Here is a 25333-nt window from a genome sequence, read left to right on the forward strand (position 1 = left end):
GCCTGGCTAGCTAAAGGAACCGTCATCAACTGGGGAGGTGCTCCTGGCGCCGAGGTGACCAGGTTGACAACAGGGTGGACGACTTGCTGAGAGAAGAGTTGATCCCATGGAATTTGAATCACTGGCGTTGATCCTTGTGCCGGAAGCGTAACAGGCAGAGGCATTGACATGGTCACCATTGGGGGAGGCAACGGAAGAGACACCGGAACGGAGGCGGGAGCCGTCACCATGGTGGATGTCGTCATGCCGACCTGAGGTGGGGTTACCCGGGCAACCGTCGTGGTGACAACTGTTGTCGATGTACCTGCAGAAGATGGTTGAGTTGGAGGCGGGAGAAGCCAACTCGGGTTAGAGCGGGGTTGATTCTGTAATGGATCGAATTCGCGGATCTGCTGGAGAACAGGACCCCCAGGTTCGCCAAAGGGTACATGGAGGGGGTGATCTGGAGCGGCGTCAAGATCCAAGCGGCGGTTTAACCCGGAGGTGTCTCGCCGGTACTGGAACCTGGATCCGGTGGCGATGGAGGCGGTGGACCTGACTTGAGAGTGCAACGCTTCGTTTTCCTTTTGGAGGATGTTGATGCGCTGCTCCATGGCTTCGAAGCGACGAGTGATATCATCAGACGAGCTAGCATTTTCAGCCATGGTGATTGGAATGGTATTATCGAGCTGCTTTTGATTGTCAGCCCCACGGTGGGCGCCAAATTGTTTTGGACAAATTCGACTTAGAGACGAAGTTGCCTTGATGAAGGTGCTAAAAATCGATCGAGCTAGATAATTGAGAATGGTGAGAGCAAGTCGTAATAGCATAAGATAATCGTAGGTTTATTACTTGGAAATTATGTATGTAAAATAGACAAGACTAAGCCATTTTATAGGCATTTACAACAAGAGTGTAACGTTTATGGAATAATTGCCCATAATTAGATAATAAATGCGTAATGAAGGCCGGCTTCATCAAGGGTTTGTAACGTTCGTTTTGAGCCCAGCAGTTGGGAATACCGTTCGAATAATGCCACCTTGCGCCTTGTTGGCAGCCACGTATGCAATGCTTGCCATGTATGCCCACGTCACCAAGAGGGTATTTTTCCCCCTAACAATAATCAATTATATTTTCAGATTTGAATAAATGCTTAAAGTGTTGATTTTTATTGATTTTAAAGGCGGAAAAAGTATGTTTTTGTACTAGGGATTGGTTTTACAAATTGAGACGATTTTATTATTGAAAAACGATGGAATTTAAAGTTTAAATGAAGTTTTAGATTTTATAAAGTTGCTGGAAATTTAATGAATATGGAAATATTTTAAGTTTCGTTATTTTGATGATAGGAGGTGATTTCTGAGTGAGTGCTCGTTATTGCAAAGTGGCCCCTACGCTTAGGTATTCAAGGTACGTACAAGTCTAGGGCGACCACACTTTTTGTCAAGGACATTACATGATTGTTGATGATGTGAATTATATTATGTGGATTCATATATGCTTTGGTGTTCGATCATGTGGATTAATATTATTGGAATTATTGAATTGTTGATTGAACAAGCATGTTGAGATTATTATGAGTATGGATTTCATTGTCAATCATGTTGTTCAATATTTATGCATGTATGGTTTGTTTCACATGCAATGGATGGATTATTTATTTGTATGCTATTGTACGGGATGTCTAGCATACTTTGAGCCAATTATTCGTACTTCGTTGTACTATTTATTTTACCACATTTGAAGGGTTAGCTCACGTAAGCCACCGCACATGTAGGGTTCAGTTGGAAATATTTTGTATGAAATGAATTAGGATTTGTCGTGCAAGGGCACAACCCTCATGTTAATGGGCATGATGTGGAATCTCACTTTGGTGAGAATGAACATGGTAGTAATTTCACAAGAGTCTTGCTTGGTTGATCACAAGTCCTAAGACATTAAAATAAGATTGTTTTGGTTGTTGTTTATTAATTGTATGTGTGTACGTTGTTGAGTCTTGAGTTCACCTTTAATAAAATATTAATAAACGTAAAGTGCAACCAGAACAAGCTTCAAAACTCTTGGAACGTATATACCTTGAGTATGAACAATGGGGGGAGTCTTGCCGGAAAGCTCGTACTCCTACTAATGATACAAGACGTTGTTTCATTTATATTATGCGCAGGAATTCCGTCGGTATGGCCCGACACTCGGTATGGCCCGATTTTATTATTTATTATTTGGTGTATGGTTGGCTCCCATCACCTTTTTCTTTATGGATTATTCTTTTGGCCCGTTCCAAGCTTATTCTAATTAAATTGTGAGTCAAGAGTCGAGTCAAGAGTCGAGTCTTGTATTCATGATTGGTTGTTAACTATTATATGGCTTTTGCATGATGGTTAGTACTTAGTGAGTGATGCAAGTTTTAGTTTCATTTCACTCTATTCTTGTAAGTACTCAGCTTTTGCTGACTACGTGCTTTGTGTGTTTTGGCCATCCCTTGCCTTAATGACCCTATGATGATCTATCATTTGCACTCGCATTGATGGGGAGTAGAATAATATAGCAGGTTGGTAGACCGGAATCATGTGGCTTGGGATGATCGAGAGAGTTGCATGTTTTCGTATTTTGAACTATTTAATTATACTTTAATTATGTTTGAAATGGTTGAATTATTTATACTTTGGGTTTTGGGCTATTATGGTTCCAAATTGTAGGAGGCCTCGATATTTCATTAATTATGTTTTTAAAAGTTAGTTGACATTAATTTCCGCTGCGTAATTCTGGTAATAGCCTTAACCGTTATCACGGTGGCGGTAATGCTTTAGTAATTCCTTTATTTTAAGTTGAAAAATGATTTTATAAAAGCAAGGAATTATTAGCGTGTTACAGTCGCCCCCTCTACACGTCCTGATTCAGGGACGTCCTCCTCCATGGGAGATGAGGACGTCCCCTCAAAATCTGGATCTTCACTTATCCTCACCATACTGTCATGCACAAGCCGAAGAATTGGCTCAAGACGAGGGCATAAACCCTTGCCGAGAAGACGTCAAGTACCAGGTTGCCGTCCTCAAACCAACTGGGCCGGCGTACCATTAACAAGGGAGAAAGATAAAATAAGCAAACCAACAAACAAGTTTCCAAAAAGAGAAAGTTACCTGCTAGATCAAAGAATGAACTCCAAAGGAAATTGAATTCCCAAAGATGAAGAACTCCAAGAACAAAGAGTTGAAGGCGACGGTGGTCCTAAATCGCTTACTAGTAGTTGAATGACGCCGGAAATCGCCCTCCTTCTGCTGCTCTCAAGAGATTTTTTGAAATGAGGGGGAATCCACTTGAAATAGCCACTTATTTAGAGGGGTAAAAAATGATGACCACTGCCACATGTCGCTACGGCACAGGAGAAACCAAGAGCAGTAAAAACTAACGACAGTTTTCATTCCTCTTGAGGGGCAAATGATGTGGCCTTGGTGTATCACCACAATGGGCCATAGGACGTGCGAGGTCTACTCAAGCCCAACCCCAAATTGGCATAGGCCCAGGGCTCATATACTGGGCCAAGCTTCGTCACTTAGGCCCAGGAAGTCCATCCACTTGATAAAGGCCCAAGTTATCCAGGATCAAACCCAAACCTAACGGGTCCATCAGGTTCTAATCAAATCTCCTACAAATGGACACGTGTCCCAGAGATCACCCAATCATGCAACTAGGGTTTTAGGGATCAATTCCCAAGAAATCATAGCCCTATAAATAGTACAGATCCCAAGGTAAAAGGGGGAGGCAATTCATTCCACCTACCTAAAACTATCTTTGCTCTGCCTTTTCTCTAAAAGTTACTTCTCTCTCTAGCCTATACTTACTTAGGAATCGGAGGGAATATTTCTACGAAAATATTCTTGTTTTGCAGGTTGCAGGAAGATCATGCCAACGCATACTCTACCTCCGAGAAACGCGTGACACGTCATCACCACAAAAGATCCCATAACAAGTTGATCATACTTTCTTCATTTTTGAATACTTGTAACAGTTTGACTTTTGTAGTTTCATATCTATATTAACTTTGACCTAAATTTCTTACTAATGTATACTTCGTAAAAATCAATTGTTATTGTGTACTCCGTAATATGTTGTTGAATTAGTCTTAACGTACGTATACTTTTCAAATATCAATTTTTTTTAAAAGTTTTTATTACTCTTTTTTTTTAACGCATACTATTTTTAAAAGTTTTTATTACTCAAATATATAATTGTGTATAATTAAAATCAAACTAGTATTTTAACATGTGTGACAGTCAATTATATGAATAGATATAGTATATACGTGCTATCCATTTAAAAAAACAGCTAAAGCTAGCTAAGAGAATGTGGTACACCACGTAATTTACTACCATGACCATGTATAAATAAATAAATTTATATAACTTGATATACGGATTACAATCTCATCATGCGGATATAAATATAAAAATTTAGCCATGTAATATATAACACGTACAAGATCCTAATTAAACAAAGGTTTCTACTTAGAAAATTAAAGGTGTTAAATTCTTTAATTGTGATCGAGTAATGGCTAAATTTGTCCCAACCATCGTCTTGTTTACTGCTCTTACTTGTGCGATCCTTCTGATGAGCACGGAATCCGCAGGTAATGTGTTTATTTCCCCGTTTCTGAATATTTATAACAGTTCGACTTTTACACTATTTATACATTAATTTTGATTATATTTTCTCACTAATATGTTATTAGATTAGTCTTAATGTATATTTAATCAAATACTACTATTTTTTTTATATATAGTTTTTACAAATACTTCATCTGTTTCTTTATAGATGCATCATATTGAATTTTTTCACTATTTATTTACTAACTTTAGTTTGACCATATTTATTACTAATGTGCAAAGATAAATGTTGTATGTTTAATTGTTATTGGGTTAATCTCAATGCGGAGTATACATTTTCAAAATATCTAATTTTGATAGCTTTTATTAATACTTCTTCTGTTCCACAAACTCGCACCATTTTCACTTTTGCACTATTCACATTGTGTCTTTTGACCATCTTTTGTATATGAGTAAGAAAATATGTAAGTATGTAGGATCTTGTTAGATTCTTATTGATATATGTTTTCTAAATATCAATTTTTTTATAACTTTAACTTATGCATAATTCGAGAGATTATGAGTCAAATTCATATATTGGAGAGTGTAAAGTCAACACGTGCAATATTTAAGGAATGAGGGGAAGTATATAATTAAGAATATTTATGATCAAAGTTACTCGTATATAAACAATGTAGAAAGTCAAAATGATGAATTTATTGTGAACTGGAGAAAGTATATAATAGCATATAATTATATCTATTACATTATACTAAAATCGACACTAGGACTGACACGTGTCACTTACTAGTGTAAACTTTTTCTGCCAGAAACGTTTCATCAAAAATGTATCTACTTAAATTCTTTTTCAATTTTATCTTCTAGCATCTTTTATAAATGGTTTATGTATGGGTAAAAAATTATTGGAATATAGAATATGACAATTATAATTTGCTTAATATGATTTTGTTAATATTTTAGTCAAATAGATATATCAAATGATTTTTTTTTTTGAAATTTAATATTTTGGTAAAAAAATCTTATTAATCATATAAAATATATATTACGTAGTAGGACAAAATTGCATATTAAATGATTACATGAGTATGTTCAAAATTTATATATTAATTATGCATTTGCTTTATGAGGAGCAATACATCGATCAGTCAAACATTTTATAAAAAAAAGGCAAATTTGTCAAAAAGAACCTTTTATAGCTCAAATTTTGCGAGAAAGGACCTTATATAGTTTTTTTTTGTGAAAACACACCTTAAAGTAATTTTTTTTGCGAGAAAGGACCTAAGGGAAGTTTTAGGCATTGACTGAGCTTTTCCGGCCATTGACTTGCACGTGAGCAGCACGTGTGGCTAAAGACATTGATTTTCCCGAGTCTTGAATTTTCAAACTTGATTTTATTTCGATTTTTTTTCCAACTTTAGGTTTTAAAGCTTAGAATTTTGGAGGAAAATTGAGTATGATTAGCAAAATAAATTCACACGTGCTTCTCACGTGCAAGTCAATTGCCGAAAAAGCTCAGTCAATGCCGGAATTTTACTTTTGGTTGTCTTTTGCAAAAAAAAAAAATTCATTACGGTGTGATTTCACAAAAAAAAAATTATATAAGGTCATTTCTCGCGAAAAAAATTTACATTAAGGTGTGATTTCATAAAAAAAATTATATAAGGTCCTTTCTCGCAAAATTTGGGTTATAAAAGGTCCTTTTTAACAAATTTGCCTAAAAAAATTAGTGTGTGGCTCGGGCGATGCTCCGGTTGCTACATTAAATATTTAAAATTTTAGATTTTTCTTGAGGTAAATATTTGACCAAAATACATGTATTTCATAAAGTGAAAGACATCCATTAAGTTCGTCACAGACACGTACACTACGTCATTTATCATGCCATGTAATTTTCAATTACATCATCTTATAATTTGTTTTCTAGTGGAAGTAAGTGCTTCAAATTAATAAACACCAAATTAGATATATATGCAGGGCGTTTATATAGTTGATGATTATGAAACTTACGACATCATATTTCTTCATGGTTGTCGTAATGCTTTAATTATTTTTCCAAAATAGTCTATAGAAAATAAAATGACACATAAAAATTTAGTTGTTTTAGACTTCATGTTAACATTTATTTTGTAAATTAATGTGAAGAGATAAACCACAATTGTTGGTTGGTTAAGATGGTAATGAGTGTTATCATTTACACATGAGATCTTGTGTTCGAACCTCATTATATTGATTTTTCGTTGTCCATTACATCAGATAACACTTGGTGAGTGGATAATGTGGCGTAAGGGGAAGAGTACTACGTGACACGTAGACGTTTTTCACAACGCTTTATAATATATTAGTATAGATAGATGGTCAAAATATAATTTTAGATATATCCGTGCACGCACGGTATCTAATCTAGTTCATACTAGTGGTATCAATGACTAAAATTGTTGCAAGCAATTTAAAACAGAGGGAGTATATATTATTGTATTAAATTTGTATACGCATGGAAAACAAATCATATCGGTAGATCACGAGTACAAAGTACGTAGTACTCCCTCTGTCCCGAAATACTCGCACCGCTTTGCTTATAAAGCCGTTCCAAAATACTTGCACCGTTTCTTTATATGACATATTTTTTCTAATTTTATATTGTTTCTCTCACTTGCCTAAAGTCTCACTTGTATTTCTAACATCTAAAAAACATTAAAAAACAATCACCCCCACGCCCGACCACCCTCAAAGGTTGACATATTTCTCACTAACTATAATAAAAAAGTACTCAATATCAACTACCACCTAATTAAATAATAAGTCAATTAAATTACTTTAAATTACGTATTGGTCAAACGGGTACGAGTATTACGAGACGGAGGGAACTAGTAATAGTCTAGCTTGGTTGTACTTTGAATTTAAGTTCTCGTTGTAGAATTGCACGTAATATTTTCTATTGTAAAAATATTCCTTGAATCGGTACGTCAAGCCCCTCACTGCAACGCCCCATCACGGGTTAACTATTTTGTGCCTATTTTCTGGGCTTTTTCACATTTGTCTAGAAATTACTATATAAACTCTTTAACTCATAACCTAGTTGTAATCAGTAATTGAGTTGTATTTCTCAAGATAAATAAAGTTTTCCTCTTCTTTGCCCATGGATGTAGCCTGACACATAGTTAGTGAACTACTGAACTACTTTAAATATATGTGTTCTTTATTTCATTCTTAATAATTCTTAATGTTTTTTCTTACTTCCGTTATGACCTGTATAACACTATTATTAATCCACGTACGTAAAACTTTGGCAGGCACATGTAGTAAGGCAAGTAAGAATTTCAAAGGAGAATGCAAGGATAACAAGGAATGTGCAAGTGTATGCAAGACTGAGCTAACGGGAGATCAAGTACTAGGTGGGGTTTGCGAAGATCGACCCAAGGGGACGAACCAATCAGTTCTTGATGAATGTTTTGTGAATTTAAACCGAGAAAGTTTAGAAGAATGCTCAAAAAAAGCGGCAATAGATAATGGTCGTGGGTGTTACTGCGTTGTCATTTGTTGATTACAAAATCTGCCTTATTGTTAAGGAAAGAAAACTAGACGCGCTTTACTAAAATAAAAACACCTAAACTCGCTAAGAGTATTGATCGTGTTTTATTGTGTTTCCCTATTCGGAAAAAAAAAACTATGTACATGCGTGACAAATTTAAATTCTATATATTTTTTTTATATATTTTACGGACATCTTTAACTATATTTCATTTTTTAGCAAGTCTTCTTTTGGGCACCCTATTTGGTCACCCTATAGTTCAATTCTTTGGTGGGTGCCCAAGAGTTACCCTAAGGGGCGTTTGGTTCGCACGGGGTAAAAAAAATGAAATAAATAAAGGGAAAGAAGGAGAATGAGAATAAATCCCTTTGATGTAAAATGTTGTTTCTGTTAGCATTTGTTCAATTCTCACATATTTCCTTCTCTCACAATTGCTCCACCACATGATGTAAAATGTTGTTTCTGTTAGCATTTGTAAAATGTTGTTTCTGTTAGCATTTGTTCAATTCTCACATATTTCCTTCTCCCAACCGCCTATTCTCTCACCCCCAACCGCCGCCTCCTTCCTCTTCATTTCTCTCTTTTCCTTCTATTATTTTCTCACAATTTCATGGGCAAATTTGAAGATTTAATGGTCTAATTCGACCACAAAAATTTCAGATCTGGAGTTTTCATGGCTGAATTTGACCATTTAAAGCCATGATTAAGGCAAAAAGGTAATATTTCATTCTTAGTCTTGATTTTTTTTTCACCTTTTTTTAGGGGTGTGGGGTTTTTTTTGGACGACGGCGTGGTTTTGGGTGGCGAGGGGTGGTTGGGTGGTGTTTTGGTGGTGGAAGGTAGGATTTCAAGTGGTTTTTTTTAGTGTGAGAGGGGTGGTTGCAGGTTGTGAGGGGTGGTTTCAGGTGGTTTTTTTAGTGTGAGAGGGGTGGTTGCAGGTGGTGAGGGGTGGTTTCGGGTGGTGGTTTGTGGCGGTTGGTGGCTGGTGGAGTTTTGGCGGTGGGATTTTATATAATACCCCAATATTTTACTCCGTATAATTTTGTAAAATATATGTTATAGTCAAAATATAATTATTTCCGTTTTTAGTTAGTCCCTTTTAATACTTTTGAAAAGTTTAAAACCCTATTTTATTTTATTACTAGTTTAGGGCCCGTGCAACGCACGGCTACTATTAACTAAAAGACTTGTGATATTATAAAAACATGAAAGTAAAAAAGATATATGAAAAGTATAAATTCAAAGTTGTGTAAAAAAATATTCAAATGAACTAAATTTGCATATTACTATACAAAGTTCAAAATTATTGTCGTTTACTTGTATGTAGAGCGATCTAACAAGGTTAACCAACCCCAAATGACTCAAGACTAATTTTCGAAAAGACCCGAGCATAACCGAGTTAGTCAAATACAACATATTTTGAATTAAGTAAAATCTTGATAAATAAACTTATATGTTAGTCTACTTACCATGTATTATTATTTTAATTAACATTTTTACTTACCAGTTACCATGTACTACCTCCGTTTCTGAAAGTTCTTTACGCTTTGGAAAATGTGTCCAAAGTATAAAAACTTTGATCGTGAATTCTCACTATTATATACATTAAAACTTTACATGTAAGATCTTGTCAGATTGGTTTCGGTATGTATTTTCAGAATATCAAATTTTTATAATTTTTCACATACGAAATTGGATATATTAGTAATTAAATATTGCATTGGAGTTCGTGCAAATAGTAACTGTAAAGATCTTTTTGAAACTGAGGAAGTATTATATTATTAATAGTAGACTAACATTAGAAGTTCATTTATCAATATTTTTTATATTTCTTATCAGATTAAAAAGTTATAATAATACATAAATAAAATTAATAAAGGAAAAAATAATATTGATTTAGATTTCCTCCAATAATATATTAGGCACTAGTACACATCTATGGTAATTAAAATATATTTTTATCTTAGTTTCCTAAAAAAACGTAATGTAATTTATTTATTTTAAAGTAAAAAAGTAAAAAAAACATTTTGACGGAAAAAAATCGCACCAGGAAATGACACGTGTCATTCCTAGAGTCTCTTTTAGTATATAGTAATATATAGTAACTAGTCTTATATGCACGCGATGCGTGCGAATATAAAAAAAATTAAAAAATTTAATACCCTCAATTCGCAAACATATTGTAAAATCAAGATAAATTCATCAATATTAACAAATAACATAAATTTCATAATTCAATGTAAAGCCAATAGTATTAAAATAAAAACTCTTAATTAGCATTGATAATAGATCGATGTGATTACAAAGAACAAAAGGGAGCATCCTCCTTTTCTATTTTATTGATCACAGATCACAAATCACAAATGACAATACCAAAGAGGGAAGCATTTGGTTTATTTAGTGCATGATCGGAAAAAAAGACGAACTTAATTAATTACATAAATCAGATGGTAGCCTGTAGCAAGCAAGTTGAAGCTTGTAGAACCTTGCAACTGCATAAGTAGCAGTAACTTGAGCCATAATCTTGCCTCTAAGAATTGGGTCAGTGGTCTCAGACTCTCAGCTTTGCTTCCAGAATGTTGGTCCAGTTTCACTTCAACTACATTCCAATCAACCGGACCTATTGGTCCAGCTTCAACATAGATCTGTTCTTACAACATTGATCATATAGAGAGACATTTCAACACAGTACTATAGAAATTTTAGTTTAAAATCCACATCAAACTTTGAGATCAAGTACCCTTGTGGATATGAGTATAAATTCACTTATACATTTAGCAAACAACACTGTGAGGTCAAAGGAAAACTACAAAACTGGAGTATTAGTATGAGGATGGTATAACTGGAGTATCATGAATCAATTATGTTCAGATTGCTATGTATGAGAACATAAAACTTCTTAAAAAGCAATTTCCCTTTTTTGTAAAATAACACAAAAGTTTCATAATTCTTTTGTTTTATCTTAAAGAATTGTACATACTAATATACCCTACAAATTAAAGAGTAGAATCAATAAAAAAAAATTAACTTTACATACAGAACATATGTAGACAGTAGAAAGCCTAATTATTGAAAATATCTCCAAAAAAGCGCCGTTTTAGAAACTCAAAAAAGGAATTGAAAAGTCGACCCATGTACCACATCTGTTCAGTTTGAAACAAAACCCCATGAAACCCACCTCAAACTCTTGCTTAACAGAAAATCCCAAATCTCATCTTGCTCAACCAACCAAGAGACTTTCCCAACCCCTAGTTACTATCGATGTCTCTCCAAGATTTGGATTCTTGACACATCCAATCAATTTGACATCTCAAGAGTTTGGACCTTTCATTCAAATTTGAGCTCCGTTTCAAGCTATTTCTAAGTCAAGTTGCTATCTTCCCACCTCGCCAAACCCAATCCCCCCTTCAAACACAGAAATTTGGGATACCTAATATGCTTAAATTTACGGATAGGTTAACACCAGGTAAATATTCTCAAAGTCATGAATGTGATATCATCCCTTCTTTAAAGCTCCAACCTTTATGCCTTGATCTCATTAAGCTTGTATATAAATCCTAATTTTTATTCTCTTCAATTGCTTAAGCCTAACATTAACCCCCAAAGAAAACCTAACAAAATTGAAATTTAAACAGATGACGGATAACCCAAACAGAATACGAATTATGAATTTATATGCCCGTTCTTTTTAGGTCTAATTAACTGAAACAACAAAAATGATTAACTAAAAAATGATGGCATAATACCAGTAGGCATATCTTTTTTGTTTTTGATGTTCCTGCGAACACGATGAACAATTATATCTCTTCCCACATTCTGATCTTCTACGCAATTATGAAGAAACTGAGGTCGGCCCTGAAATCTCCAAAAACCTAACAGAAAAGGGAAAATCAAGCAAAAATAAGAAGTGGGTAATCAAATTTATCACTCAAAATTAAAATTTGACAAAAAAAATCCAGCTCAAAGAATACAGTAATTCAATGAAAAACTTTTTCTTTACATACAGAACATGTCTACAGGTGTAGACTGTAGGGAGTCTAATTATTGAAAATATCTCCAAAAAACAGCCGTTTTAGAAACTCAAAAAAAGGAATTGAAAAGTTGACCCTGTACCACGTCGACCTGTTCAGTTTGAAACAAAAAAAATAACAGTGTTGAAATTAATGTTTCAATATCTGATGTTATTGATCATTTCCTCGCGAATTAACGACTAATTAATGTGAATTTGGTAAATAAAAATTACTATGTCGACAAAAAAAAAAAACTCTGTAGAAATTCACACAGTTAGGATTTCTATGCTGCTGCTTATGCTTTCTAAGCTTGAAGGTTTTCAGAGACATGTTGACAGCATAAAGAGTATCTCTAAAGAAGCTTATGATTGGGTCATACAAAGTGAACATACCATAGAACTCACTATACCCGTGAATATTCATCCTATTATTATCCTAATGAAATTGAGTCCTAATTTTTCTTCATATGAACTTTTCTTGGTTGTGATATATTTTTGAAAGATCGTAGTTACAAATTAATCCAGGTTGCTATTAGATGTATTAATTCTTCCTTGTATTTTCTCTTTTTACCTTAACTCTGACTGTTATACAACCATTAAATGAAAGTTACAGAAGAAAACTCATAACCTCTTACTCCAAGTAAACAGTAAACTATTACAGTAACAAACTAATAACAAAGTTGACGTGTACAAAATGGAACCAGCTAAAGTAAATTACCAACCGTTTTGACTCTATTACTGTAAGCTCCAATTGCTGTCATATGACTCATATCATGTCCATATTCTTTCCAATTTTATAATATGGGCTTAGAAAAGTTATGTTATTTGTGGTCACATAGAAGTAAAAGAACTGTTAGATCCAGTTTTATTTGTTTTGATGACAGCATACGATAGATTAACATCCATAAAGAATATGATTCGGGAATGGGAAACAGATCAAGTACCTTGAATTTGCAAATAAATAGGTAAAAACAACATCACATAAAACACCAAAATAACAGATTAATTTTCTCAAAATAAACCAAACCAAAACTTCTAAAACAACAGAAATTATACCTTCATTTTCCGGGTGACCTTCTGCCTTATGTTCCAGCAATGCCTTCATGACTTTATCGAGCTTCAACCTAGTCACAACCACATTGGACGGGTGAATTCCAACCTTCACATTCCAACTTTCAAATAACCTTCAAATTGAGACCAAACAGTCAATCAGTTATTCAAATAACAATTAAAGCAATGGACCATATCAATAACATTTTGACAAATATACTCAATGACAAAATTCACACCAAACAGTTTGTCGCACCTTCCTCCAATGACTTCAATCTTGCAACAACCTCAACTCTCCTATTCAAATCAACAAATTATCCTCAAATCAAATTCAAAATTAAAATCTCTAGGAGAGATAAACAAACAATTCAATAAAATAACAAAACAAAAATCAAAACAAAAACCCTAGGAGAGAGAAAGGTATCTTGAGGAACATCATCGGTGTGGTAAAGGCTCTTGTGGAGCTCGAGCACTTGCAACAACCAAATCTGCCCATTTTTACGCCACAATGTAATCTTCTTATCATCTCCAGCACTTGCAACAACCAAATCTGCCCAAACCCAGAAAATCAAATTCAAAATCAAATCATATTTTAATTAAAATACTTCAGAAATAAATAGGGGGAAAACTAACTGGTATGATTGAGTCCCCTCTATCTGGCATCTCGATCGGCGTACATGCATATTCAAGCAGCAATCCCATGACTCCGTGCAAGTTGAGCCGCCATTGCTGCCGCCGCCAAGGAGCTTGAAGTGGAGGTTTACGGTGGAGTTTTGGGAGATGCCGGAAGAGCCGACGGTGGTGGATTCGCCTAAACTTTTGCCATTAAACGAAAAGAATCCGATCTCAGAGGTAGAGAGAGAGAGAGAGAGAAGGTTTTGAGGAGAGAGACTAAGAGAGATCGAGGGTTTCCTTTTTTTGAAGGGTTTTCTGAAGAGAGAGAAGGTTTTGGGGGTTTTCTGACATTCGAAGGTTTTGTGTAATTAGGATAGCCGTTTCTTTTTTTTTCCTTCTTAAATAATTTGTTATTAAATTATTAACTGTCTTTTTGCAAGTGGACACGAAAAGTCAAGTTACTAAAATGTCCTCAGGAGCTGGCTTATATAATAGAGATAGATAGAAAGATATAAAAATAGATGACTCTTATTTTTGAAGCTTATAAATAACCCTTTTACCCTAATCAACCATCTCTGCCATCCTATATTCATTTGGCCGTTTTGTTTTAAAAAATTTCATGGTTAATTGTTCGTGAGTTCAACCTTCATGCAAATTTCATTCTTCCACCTCCATCATCTAATCAAATCATCAAAGTATAACCATGATCATTATACTAAATTACCCTCCCATCCACACAAAAATACCCATTATCCGTGAATTTCTCTTTGTCGTGCTCTAGTGATCAAGTTATCATGAATTACTCTTCTTATTATACTCCCTGATGATCCTCAAAGACAAATTTGTTGCCTCTTGTCTCAAGCCCGTCGAAGACCCATCCGTAGCAGTAGGTGTTGGTGCCAATTAATTATTGCTAAAGGAAGGTAATCACGCTTAGTCCCTCCTAATTGTTTGTGTACATACGCGCTCTAAATCGATTTGGACTAGTTTATAGTTTATACTATTATGGGTACTCACACAAATGATGTTGGAATTGGGTTGTATATGCTCGTGAATCAGTTGTTATTGTCGTTCTTAATTTAATTGATTTACTCGCTGATTTGATATGCTCGTGAATCAGTTGTATATATTGCCTTATTGATCCATTATTGATCCATTCATATTGTGTCTTTGTGATTATTAATGATGAAGTTGATTGGTGTTGTTAGTTGTTCGTTCAGTAGGAACACTTGACAAGAGGGGGGTTGAATTGTTTCTTGGGAACTTGGGTAAGTTTCATGCGAAATTTAAACAATAAAGAGACCGAGAACAATGAGCGAAAAAAGATATAAAACTGAGGAACCTTCTTGATCCTAATCAAAAAGAACCTCACAACTCTTTTGTATTAATGCAATAACTCTATTACAAATACACTCTTTAACTCGAGTTCCTCTCGAACACGAGTTCCCCACAGCAATCCCCGTCGATTACTATGCTCCTCTTTCTCTCTCTGACTTAACTCTAAGTCGCTCCTTTTCTCTTTGACTTAACTCTAAGTCGCTCTTTTTCTCTTTGACTTAACTCTAAGTCGCTCTTTTTTTCTTTGACTTAACTCTAAGTCACTCAAGGATCACTCAACCCTTAAACCCAAAATACAATATGATAGATAAACTCTAGTACCTAATAAAGCTTATAGCAATAAGGAACTCAAGGAACACTCTATTTTGCAAACTGGATCTTTTAAAACGTTTAAGCCCTTTAAGATATATTTTGTAGAAATCAGTTGTGTGTATTGAAAAGCTAGCAAAAACTCTTCTACTTTTATAGAGGAGTTTTACCTAAGGTTGGGTACCCATGTTCTCCTCAACTACCCACTAATTGTTACTGCTCAGTAACATGGGCATAGTTGGAGAGAAACAGGGGAGACCAAATCAAAACACTAATTGCACGTTTAAACAGAAATACGTGGGAGAGTTTCAAGGATCATGGAAAATCTTTTGCTTGAGAAACAAGGAGAATAAAATCAGAATCCAATGTTTACCTTTATTAATTAAATTCATTTTATTTATTAAAAAGATTTTCTAAGTTAAAACTCTTTTATAATTACAGTTAATATATTTCAATTAAAACGTATCAAAATACTTATGTCCCTTACGTTCCAAATTACGTATAAACATTATTAAATACTTACATAAATCCTAAACATAAACTCATATGTTGTAGTCTTCATGTTGCACCTTTAGAAGCTTCACTCGAATTCTTCTCAATTTGTTCCTTCTCTGGAACATCGAGGATCCACATAATATATGAGGATCTTGCCTTAGGAACTCGCCTAAGGATCTCGCCTTTGTAAACTTGCTAGATGATGAATTCTTCAACGTAGTGTCTGACATGGATCAAATACTTGCATATATTCCACGTAGCTTAGTTTATCCAACTCAGGATCTCCTTAACTTAGCATTATCCCTCTAAGGATCTTGGAACCTATTTTGCAACATAACTTAACCAATAGTCAGGAGTTTGCTTTGTCATCATCAAAACTTTAGGGTCAACAATATTCCCCCTTTTTGGTGATGACAACAAAAGCAAACTTTTAATCAATTAGCATAAATATAAAGTAATAAATTAACTAAAGTATTTTTATAAAAATTAATCTAAACTTCCAAAATTAAATTAAGGAAAATTAAAGTTAATTTTAATAAACGAAATTAAATTAAAAACGAGAAACAAAATATTTAAAAACTTACATCGAGAAGAAAGTAGTGAGACGGACTCAAGTGTTCAATTTAAGTTAAGTTTGCATTTATTTCCCCCTGTTGGCATTAACAAAAAGTAGAAATACACAATACTAATATATACCAATTAGAGCACCCTCCGATCAACGGTTGGCAAACTAAGTTAGCCTCAAAGTTAAGTTCCAACGTACTAAATTTGAATATAAAACATAATACCTAACTAGCCAAGTTTTTAGAGATACGATCATTTATGAATTCCACAGAAAATAAAAGAAATAAAAGTCCAAATGTATTCAAACAGAGGAATACAAACCAAATATAATAAAAAAATAAAATAAAAAGTTCTAAAAAAATCAAAAGCATAATGTAACACAAATGGATAGGATCAGGAAAGATGGCTTGGGTATGTAGCAAGTTTAGGTTGTTCCATTCTCAACTGCATATCGATCCATGTCCTTTCTCAATTTCTACTGCTTCTTTTCATGCTTCTTTTCATTATTACAAGATATATCAACAAACAACAGAGGACTGTGCACCTTAGGAACCACCATTTTAACCCTTTCATACTTTTTTTTTTTTAAACGTCTCCCTTTAATAATCTAAACCCCTTCTCCAAATTTGCATCCTCAACCGAATGGAACACGGGTTGAAAGAAGTTCCCCCTGAGAACGTGCTGCTTCTTTTCTTTTGGGTTTTTGGAAGCAACCCCACCACCCTAGTTGCTGTTTCGCGGGTCAGTGGGGCTCCCTTCTGTTGTCGGGTCGAACGGGACAGAGAGGGAGGGGGAGTTTTTGTTTTCTGTCGGGTCGGCCCTAGGTGGTGACATGGGGTGGTCGGGTCTTGGTCGTGGGTTTCCGCCGCCGCAGGGCTGAGAGGGACGCGGAGTGGTGGTAGTTGGGTGGAGTTGGACGGCGATGGGTCAGCGGTGGGTCAGCTGGGTCGGCGACGGGTTCGCGGTTTGGTGAAGGGTGAAGCGTGGTGGTTCGTGGATGGAGTTAACACGCGAAGTCGCGGGTGCCGGAGCTGTGGTGCTCGGTCGGTTGGCCGGTTTGACGCCGGTCGCCGAGCCGAGTCCACCGATGGTTGTGGCTCGTTGAGTCCGGCCGCCGGTGGTGGTGGTTAGGGTTTCAATTTGGGGTTTTTGATTTTTAGGGTTTGTGGTGTTTAAATTTGGGGGTTTTTTATTCTTAGGGTTTGTGGTGGTGAATTGGTGAGATGTGAATTTGTGGTGCCCTTGGGTATGAGAGATCCATAGGTGTGATCCATTTAGCTTTTAATTTTGGAAAAAATAAAATTTAATGGAATAAAAAAAATTAACGGATATATAAAAGGAAATAAAAAATAAAAAATAATTTGTGGAAAAATAAAAGATGGAAAAATATTGTAGCAGAAAAAAATATATCCATGATCCTCCTATTTTAGTGAAACTAATTAAATCATGTATCTCATATTACTGACTAATTAAGTACATATTTTAATTCTAAATCTTTGGTTGTTCCTTAACAATGGTAAACTTCAGTTATGCTTTACGCACATGTATTTATAATGGTATATAGTAGTTATGCATAAATCTATAAAAGTAATACCTTGTGAGGAACTTTCCTGCTTACTTATCTCAGTTTGATCATCCTGAGTACCAATCTCATTTTCTCGTGCTTCTCTCTTCTTACTTACTTTGCAGGTTCCTTGCACAAAATTTCATTAGTTGTACCAAATAGTATATTATCAATGTAAATTTGTACAACTAGTAAGTCAGATCCTTTTGATTTTAAAAACAGAGTTTTATCAATTCTTCCTCGTTTAAAATCATTTTGTAAAAGAAACTTGGGTAATCTCTCGTACCACGATCTAGGAGCCTGCTTTAACCCATAAAGAGCTTTGTCAAGCTTATAGATGTGGTTCGGAAATTCGGGATTCTCAAAACCGGGGGGTTGTTCCACATAGACGTCTTCTTTAAGAAAACCATTTAAGAAAGCACATTTGACGTCCATGTGATACAACTTAAATCCCATAAAGGCTGCAAAAGCAATTAATATACGAATAGCTTCTAATCTAGCAACAGGAGCAAAAGTTTCTTCGAAATCAATACCTTCCTGTTGATTGTAGCCTTTGACAACTAACCTAGCCTTGTTCCTGATGATTGTTGCATGTTCATCGAGCTTGTTCCTGAACACCCACTTCAAACCTATGACCTTCTGATTCTTTGGTTTGGGTTTCAGATTCCACACCTTGTTCCTTTGAAACTCATTTAACTTATCTTGCATGGAAGTAATCCAATCAGCATCTTCCAATGCTTCAGTGTGGTTCCTTGGTTTGATTATGGAGAGAAACACATGAAAAGCACAAAAGTTCCATAGTTGAGACCTTGTCTGAGTTCCTTTCCTGATGTCAATGATGATCAGTTCCATTGGGTGAGAACTTTGATGTTTCCACGGCTTAGGTTGAAATTGTGCCACTAGAACATCTAAGGTCTCCTCAGTTCCTTCTGTTTCCTGGGATCCTTGTTCCTGTTGAATGATATTTTGTTCAACGTGAACTGGAACTTCTATTAGATCTCTACATCAGAGGTTTCTTGATCTTCTTCAGGTTCCTCAGGATCAGCAGTTTCTGGTTCCTCAGGATCAGGAACTCTTGGATTTCTTCGTACAGGAACTTCTTGATTAGTAGCAGTTTCTTGTGTTTGTGGATCTGCTATTCCATTTTGATGTCTTCCAGGAGAGATTTCCTCATCATTATCTGTAAAATGAATTAAACCAATTTCGAAATCTTCATGTTCCTGAATTTCATCAACATTGTTAGCTTCATCATGAAGAAAATAATGCCCTTGGTCCAAGTATGCATTTAATGATAAGTCTAATAAATGCGGTTCAGTATTAATTATACAAGTTAATAATTTAGTGAGATCAAGTGAACTGAATGCCTAGCTAGAGGCCGCTTCAGTTCAAGTAAATTAATGATATTAATCCACAACTTACTCTTGACTGAACCCATAGGGTCACACAAATAGTACGTAAACGGATCAAGTATTTAATGGCATTAAATACTCTATCTAATCAATATTCGGAATCGACGGATCTTGGTTTCAGTGGGAGCTGAGATCGTCAAAGGCAAGTAAATGAATACTCCGGAAATGATGATATTGCCGGAAACGGAAATATGGATCGTATCGGAAATATAAATATTATCCAAGTCGTAGATGTTGCTGGAAACGGTTACATGGTACGTATCGGAAAATATTATCGGAAATGGAAATATTGCCGGAATCGGAAATATTGCCGGAAACGGAAATATTGTCAGAATCGGAAAAATTATCGGAATCGGAAAATAATTCCGGAAACAGAAATATTAAATATTTGTTCGAGACGGAAATTAATTCCGGAATCGGAAATGTTAAATATTGTTCGTATCGGGAATGAATTCCGGAAACGGGAAATTAATCGGAAGCGCGTCGTACGAATTAGCATCCAACGAACTTGCTAGACGAAGGCCCAGCACGAAGCCAGACCCACGTCCAGCAAGGGAACCGCGCGCCACAACACGCCAGCCCAAGGGTGCGCCAGGCCCACCGCAAGGCAGGCCCAGCGCGCGCCCAAGGCTGCGGCAGTCGTGGGCTTCGTGGCAAGTGGGCTGCGTTGCTCGGGCTGTGCGCGCGCGCGCATGGCGCCCCTCGTGGGCCGCTGTGCGTGCGTGTGTGTTTGTGTTCATATACGAAACCTAAAGCGTATAGGATTCGTTTAATGATTAAATTCCTAATCCTAAAAGATTAATTAATTAAATAAGAGTTCTACTAGGATTCTAATTTAATTAATTCGTATCCTAGTAGGATTCTATTACTTATTCCATGGCCTATAAATATGAGATCAAGGCTCATAATTTATAACGAGTGAAGTATTCAAAGGTAAGAATTTGGGCAAAAAATTCAGTCAAACACTTGCCCATAATAGCCGATTATTTTAGTACCTTAAGGGCGATTCTAGTTGGTCAATCTTAAGGCGGATCCGGACGTGCTGTGGAATTTCTACGGAGGGACGACACTTGGAGTCCTAAAGACTTGTTCTTGTTTGGTTCGGGCGCAACAAGGGAGGGCACGCTACAAAGAGTATGCATCCTAATTATGCTAATTGTTATGTGGCAATTAATTTGGAATCCTGGCATTTATGGTTTTTCCGCATGATTTATATTCGTTTATATGTATCATAACCTAACGCATCAAACATAATAAATACATTTTTAACTATTTCAAAAGAGTCTTTAAGAGAGGTGTTCCTGTCAAGCAACTAAAAGAGCCTACCATGTACATCAGATTTAACATTATTGAGGTAGGTTATGTGTTCTTTGCTAAGTTCCATTGCCTTGTCACTTTGAGCCTTTATTACGCTAAGCTTTTTAAAATTGTCTAAAGTTTCTATCAATAATTCCACTAATTTATTTTTAGACAGAGATAGAAGAGTTGAGGACCTTACTTCACTTGATGGATCTTGGGTGGTTCCATCGATCTTTGCCATAAGACAAAGGTTTGTTGTTTCTTCTTCTGTTTGATCCTCATCTTCTTCCGAGTCAGTGGCTTCTCCCCAAGCTGCGATCATTGCCTTCTTGAAGTTGGGTTTGGCAAAGGTGGATTTGTTGTATCTTTCCTTGTATTGATCCTTTCCCTTGCCTTTCCCTTTTTCATTTTCCCACTGAGGGCAGTCTTTGATTTGATGGTCAGAATCACCGCACTTGAAACATCCTTGGTCAGACTTGGAACCGCTTGGTTTTCTCACTGAGTTCCTTTCTCTTAGATTTCCAGGTTTAGAGTTCCTGTAAAATATTTTCATTCTTCTGACCAACGTAGCAACCTCTTCTTCATCGGGTTCTGAGTCCTCCTGTTCCTCAGCCTTAATAGCAAGGCCTCGGGATTCTCAGGAGCAGCTGCTCCTAGATGTAATTCATGAGTCATCAAGGATCCCGCCAATTGTTCAATGTTGAATTTGGTGAAGTCCTTTGTTTCAAACAATGCCGTGACCTTGGTTCTCCATCTATCATCCTGTGGCATGCTCCTTAGGATCTTCCTAACCTGTTCATCAGAGGGAATAATTCTTCCAAGAGAAACTAGCTCATTAGTAATGTTAGTGAAACGAGTATACATTTCCTGTATTGTTTCTCTTGGTTGCATTTCGAAACGTTCATACTTAGACATTAATAAATTAATTTTTGAACATTTGACCTCATTAGTTCCTTCATGAGTTATTTGAAGGAGATCTCAAATTTTCTTTGCGCTCTTGCACCCCATAACTCTGTTATGTTCGTGAGGTCCAAGGCCGCAATGCAAGATTTTCAAAGCCATTGCATTGATTTCATATTTCTCAAAATCTTCCTTAGTTAATTCAGACATGGGTTTAGGAACTACCTCATTTTGAGCATTGGTCGTTGTTACCTCGAAATCGCCGACTTCTATGACTCGCCAGACTTGATAATTCTCTGCCTTGATATAGATCTCCATCCTGTTCTTCCAATAGGTGTAGAATTTTCCATTGAACATTCGAGGTATTTGAGTGGAATAACCTTCCTCGAGTTTCTCGTAAGAGTTCATACTTTCCAAGAACTTTTTCTCACAGGTTTCCTGTATTTTTGTGACACTCGGCTCTGATACCAACTGTTAGTTTAGTAGGAACACTTGACAAGAGGGGGGTGAATTGTTTCTTGGGAACTTGGGTAAGTTTCTTGCGGAATTTAAACAATAAAGAGACCGAGAACAATGAGCGAAGAAAGATATAAAACAGAGGAACCTTCTTGATCCGAATCAAGAAGAACCTCACAACTCTTTTGTATTAATGCAATAACTCTATTACAAATACACTCATTAACTCGAGTTCCTCTCGAACACGAGTTCCCCACAGCAATCCCCGTCGATTATTGTGCTTCACTTTCTCTCTCTGACTTAACTCTAAGTCGCTCCTTTTCTCTTTGACTTAACTCTAAGTCGCTCATTTTCTCTTTGACTTAACTCTAAGTCGCTCTTTTTCTCTTTGACTTAACTCTAAGTCACTCAAGGATCACTCAACCCTTAAAACCAAAATACAATATGATAGATAAACTCTAGTACATAATAAAGCTTATAGCAATAAGGAACTCAAGGAACACTCTATTTTGCAAACTGATTCTTTTGAAACGTTTAAGCCCTTTAAGATATATTTTGTAGAAATCAGTTGTGTGTATTGAAAAGCAAAAACTCTTCTCCTTTTATAGAGGATTTTTACCTAAGGTTGGGTACCCATGTTCTCCTCAACTACCAACTAACTATTACTGCTCAGTAACATGGGCATAGTTGGAGAGAAACAGGGGAGACCAAATCAAAACACTAATTGCACGTTTAAACAGAAACACGTGGGAGAGTTTCAAGGATCATGGAAAATCTTTCGCTTAAGAAACAAGGAGAATGAAATCAGAATCCTATGTTTACATTTATCAATTAAATTCATTTTATTTATTAAAAAGATTTTCTAAGTTAATACTCTTTTATAATTACCATTAATATATTTCAATTAAAATGTACCAAAATACTTATGTCCCTTACGTTCTAAATTACGTATAAACATCATTAATTATTTACATAAATCCTAAACATAAACTCATATGTTGTAGTCTTCATGTTGCACCTTTAGAAGCTTCACTCGAAGTCTTCCCAATTTGTTCTTTCTCTGGAACATCGAGGATCCACATAATATATGAGGATCTCGCCTTAGGAACTCGCCTAAGGATCTCGCCTTTGTAAACTTGCTAGATGATTAATTCTTCAACGTAGTGTCTGACATGGATCAAATACTTGCATATATTCCACGTTGCTTAGTTTATCCAACTCAGGATCTCCTTAACTTAGCATTATCCCTCTAAGGATCTTGGAACCTATTTTGCAACTTAACTTAACCAATAGTCAGGAGTTTGCTTTGTCATCATCAAAACTTTAGGGTCAACATTAGTTTTGTATTATAGAACATGGTCATGGATGACTTTGCTAGATTAATATATTGGGTTGGCTTTGAGTTATGGTTTTTCTTGAAGTTGGATTAGTTTTAGTTTGAGGTTGAACAATAATTAAATTTGGGTACTAGTTTCATTACTTAAAGGCTTGATATAATTATACTAAATGAGTTACATTATTTGGGAATCTGTGCCATTATTGGAAATATATTATTGGCCCTAAGTGAGTTTCGATCGTATTATGAGATCACGAGATCAAAGATGAGAAGATGGTAATTATTATATCATTGGTTAGAGGCTCAACGTTATAAACCTTAGTCCTTGACATGTTGGTAAGGAGATAATAAACATTAGTAGAGGAGCAAGATACAATCTTTATTTTTCTTAATATCCCAAAAGTGGAATTTGGTCCAAAAGTGACCTTGATTGTAACAATTCCTTGATTTTTATAAAATATTTTCCAACTTAAAACAAAGGAATTACTAAGATATTACTGTCATCGTGATAACGGCAGAAGTATGTGCTATCCTGTTTTTTTCTAAAAAAAACAGCTAAAGCTGGCTAAGAGAAAGTGGTACACCACGTACTTTACTACCCTGCATGTATAAATTATGTACGGAGTAATTTGATAAAAATAGAGAAACTTATCCATACAATTATATCAAGTCCAAAAGAACTCAGGGTATGGCTTATGAATCATGTATATTAATGCTATTAGTTTATACATGGTATTATGGTAAGTTACACGAGGTTTCTATTAACTATTTTTTCTTTATCGCGCGCGAGTAATTTTTTAATCCAAAAATACAGTGCAATCATAAAAGATAATTTTATTTGGCATTTTTCGAGTAGGAATTAATATGCATTACCATTCTAACATTAGCACCTTATGAAGTATAGCACAACTAACCAACCAACCTTAGGGTTATAAGGAAAAAAAAAGCAACAAATCTAAACTCTTTATCCAAACCCAAACCCTCATTCCCAATTTTCTACATGCGCCGCTTCCTCCTCTCAAAACTTCATATTCTAAAAGTTTTTGGTAAATTCACTCACTACTTCTCTGCCGATGCCGTAAAGGCAAAGGCCCTGACTTCCAACAGACGCGAATATCAAGTTGAGAAACATCGACACCGACAAGACGCGAATCACATCCTCCGACATCGGCTTTGTCTCTTGAGCTTTCCCTCCTAATCTATATATTATACTGAAAGAGAGGGAATCAATGTGGTGATGACAAATGTCACTCATTGATTGGCCTCTCTTATAGATATAAAAAAAAAATAGAATAAAATACTTGATTCTATAAGTATTTTGTTAACATTTACCGCAAAAAATATTTGATTCTTTTTTCTTTAAAATAGAAAAAGATTTCATTCTATACATAGGGAATACCTTTTCAAATTATATATCTTTTCTATATTTGGTAACAAACTAGTTGTTGGACCATGCGCTAGCGTGCACGATCCCCCAAGGTATAAAAAAATTATTTTGTAGAAATATACGTAAAAAATGACATTTACAGATCTAGGGTAAATGCTAGAAAAACAATGCAAAAGTTTGATTTGCGTGTAATTGATAACATGAATTTTAAGTACGTTTACAATATAAGTGCCATTATTACTATAGCATCCACAAACAATATTAAACATTAAATTATCCACAATTGTTATCATAGCATTATACATGCAACATTAGCGACGTGTTTCTAAGATAAAGTAAAGTTTCTTAGTACACGTTTACAATATAGGTGTCGTCATTGATATTGAAGCATCCACATGTAACACTAAACGCTCTACAATTTCAGTATTCGCGACGAAATATCTGAATCATAACTTCTTATGGGGTTTGAGTCACTAAAGTATCCATATATCTC

General features: G+C 35.4%; 2 protein-coding genes across 3 annotated transcripts; one reads left to right on the forward strand and one right to left on the reverse strand.

Annotated features, from left to right (window-relative positions):
• Positions 1-4426: 4426 nt before the first annotated feature.
• Positions 4427-8354, forward strand: LOC110789040 (uncharacterized). The gene is made up of 2 exons (XM_021993682.2): positions 4427-4603; positions 7871-8354. The coding sequence occupies exons 1-2, from the start codon at positions 4525-4527 to the stop codon at positions 8119-8121; spliced, it is 330 nt and encodes a 109-aa protein (XP_021849374.1). The 5' UTR covers positions 4427-4524; the 3' UTR covers positions 8122-8354.
• A 2068-nt stretch (positions 8355-10422) lies between these two features.
• LOC110789041 (uncharacterized) lies at positions 10423-14139 on the reverse strand. 2 transcript variants are annotated; one of them, XM_056835407.1, is made up of 6 exons: positions 13802-14139; positions 13593-13718; positions 13425-13465; positions 13175-13242; positions 11856-11981; positions 10423-10741 (listed from the first exon to the last, which is right to left on the reverse strand). In XM_056835407.1, exons 4-6 carry the CDS (start codon positions 13221-13223, stop codon positions 10536-10538), a joined length of 381 nt encoding a protein of 126 aa, XP_056691385.1. In that variant the 5' UTR covers positions 13224-13242; positions 13425-13465; positions 13593-13718; positions 13802-14139; the 3' UTR covers positions 10423-10535. The 2 variants fall into 2 exon arrangements, with proteins under 2 accessions (XP_056691385.1, XP_056691386.1); XM_056835408.1 differs by lacking the exons at positions 13593-13718; positions 13802-14139 and having other exon boundaries at positions 13175-13302; positions 13425-13470.
• Positions 14140-25333: the final 11194 nt, after the last annotated feature.

This window comes from Spinacia oleracea, chromosome 2 (assembly GCF_020520425.1).
Source record: "Spinacia oleracea cultivar Varoflay chromosome 2, BTI_SOV_V1, whole genome shotgun sequence".
NCBI classification, from domain to species: Eukaryota; Viridiplantae; Streptophyta; class Magnoliopsida; order Caryophyllales; family Amaranthaceae; genus Spinacia; species Spinacia oleracea.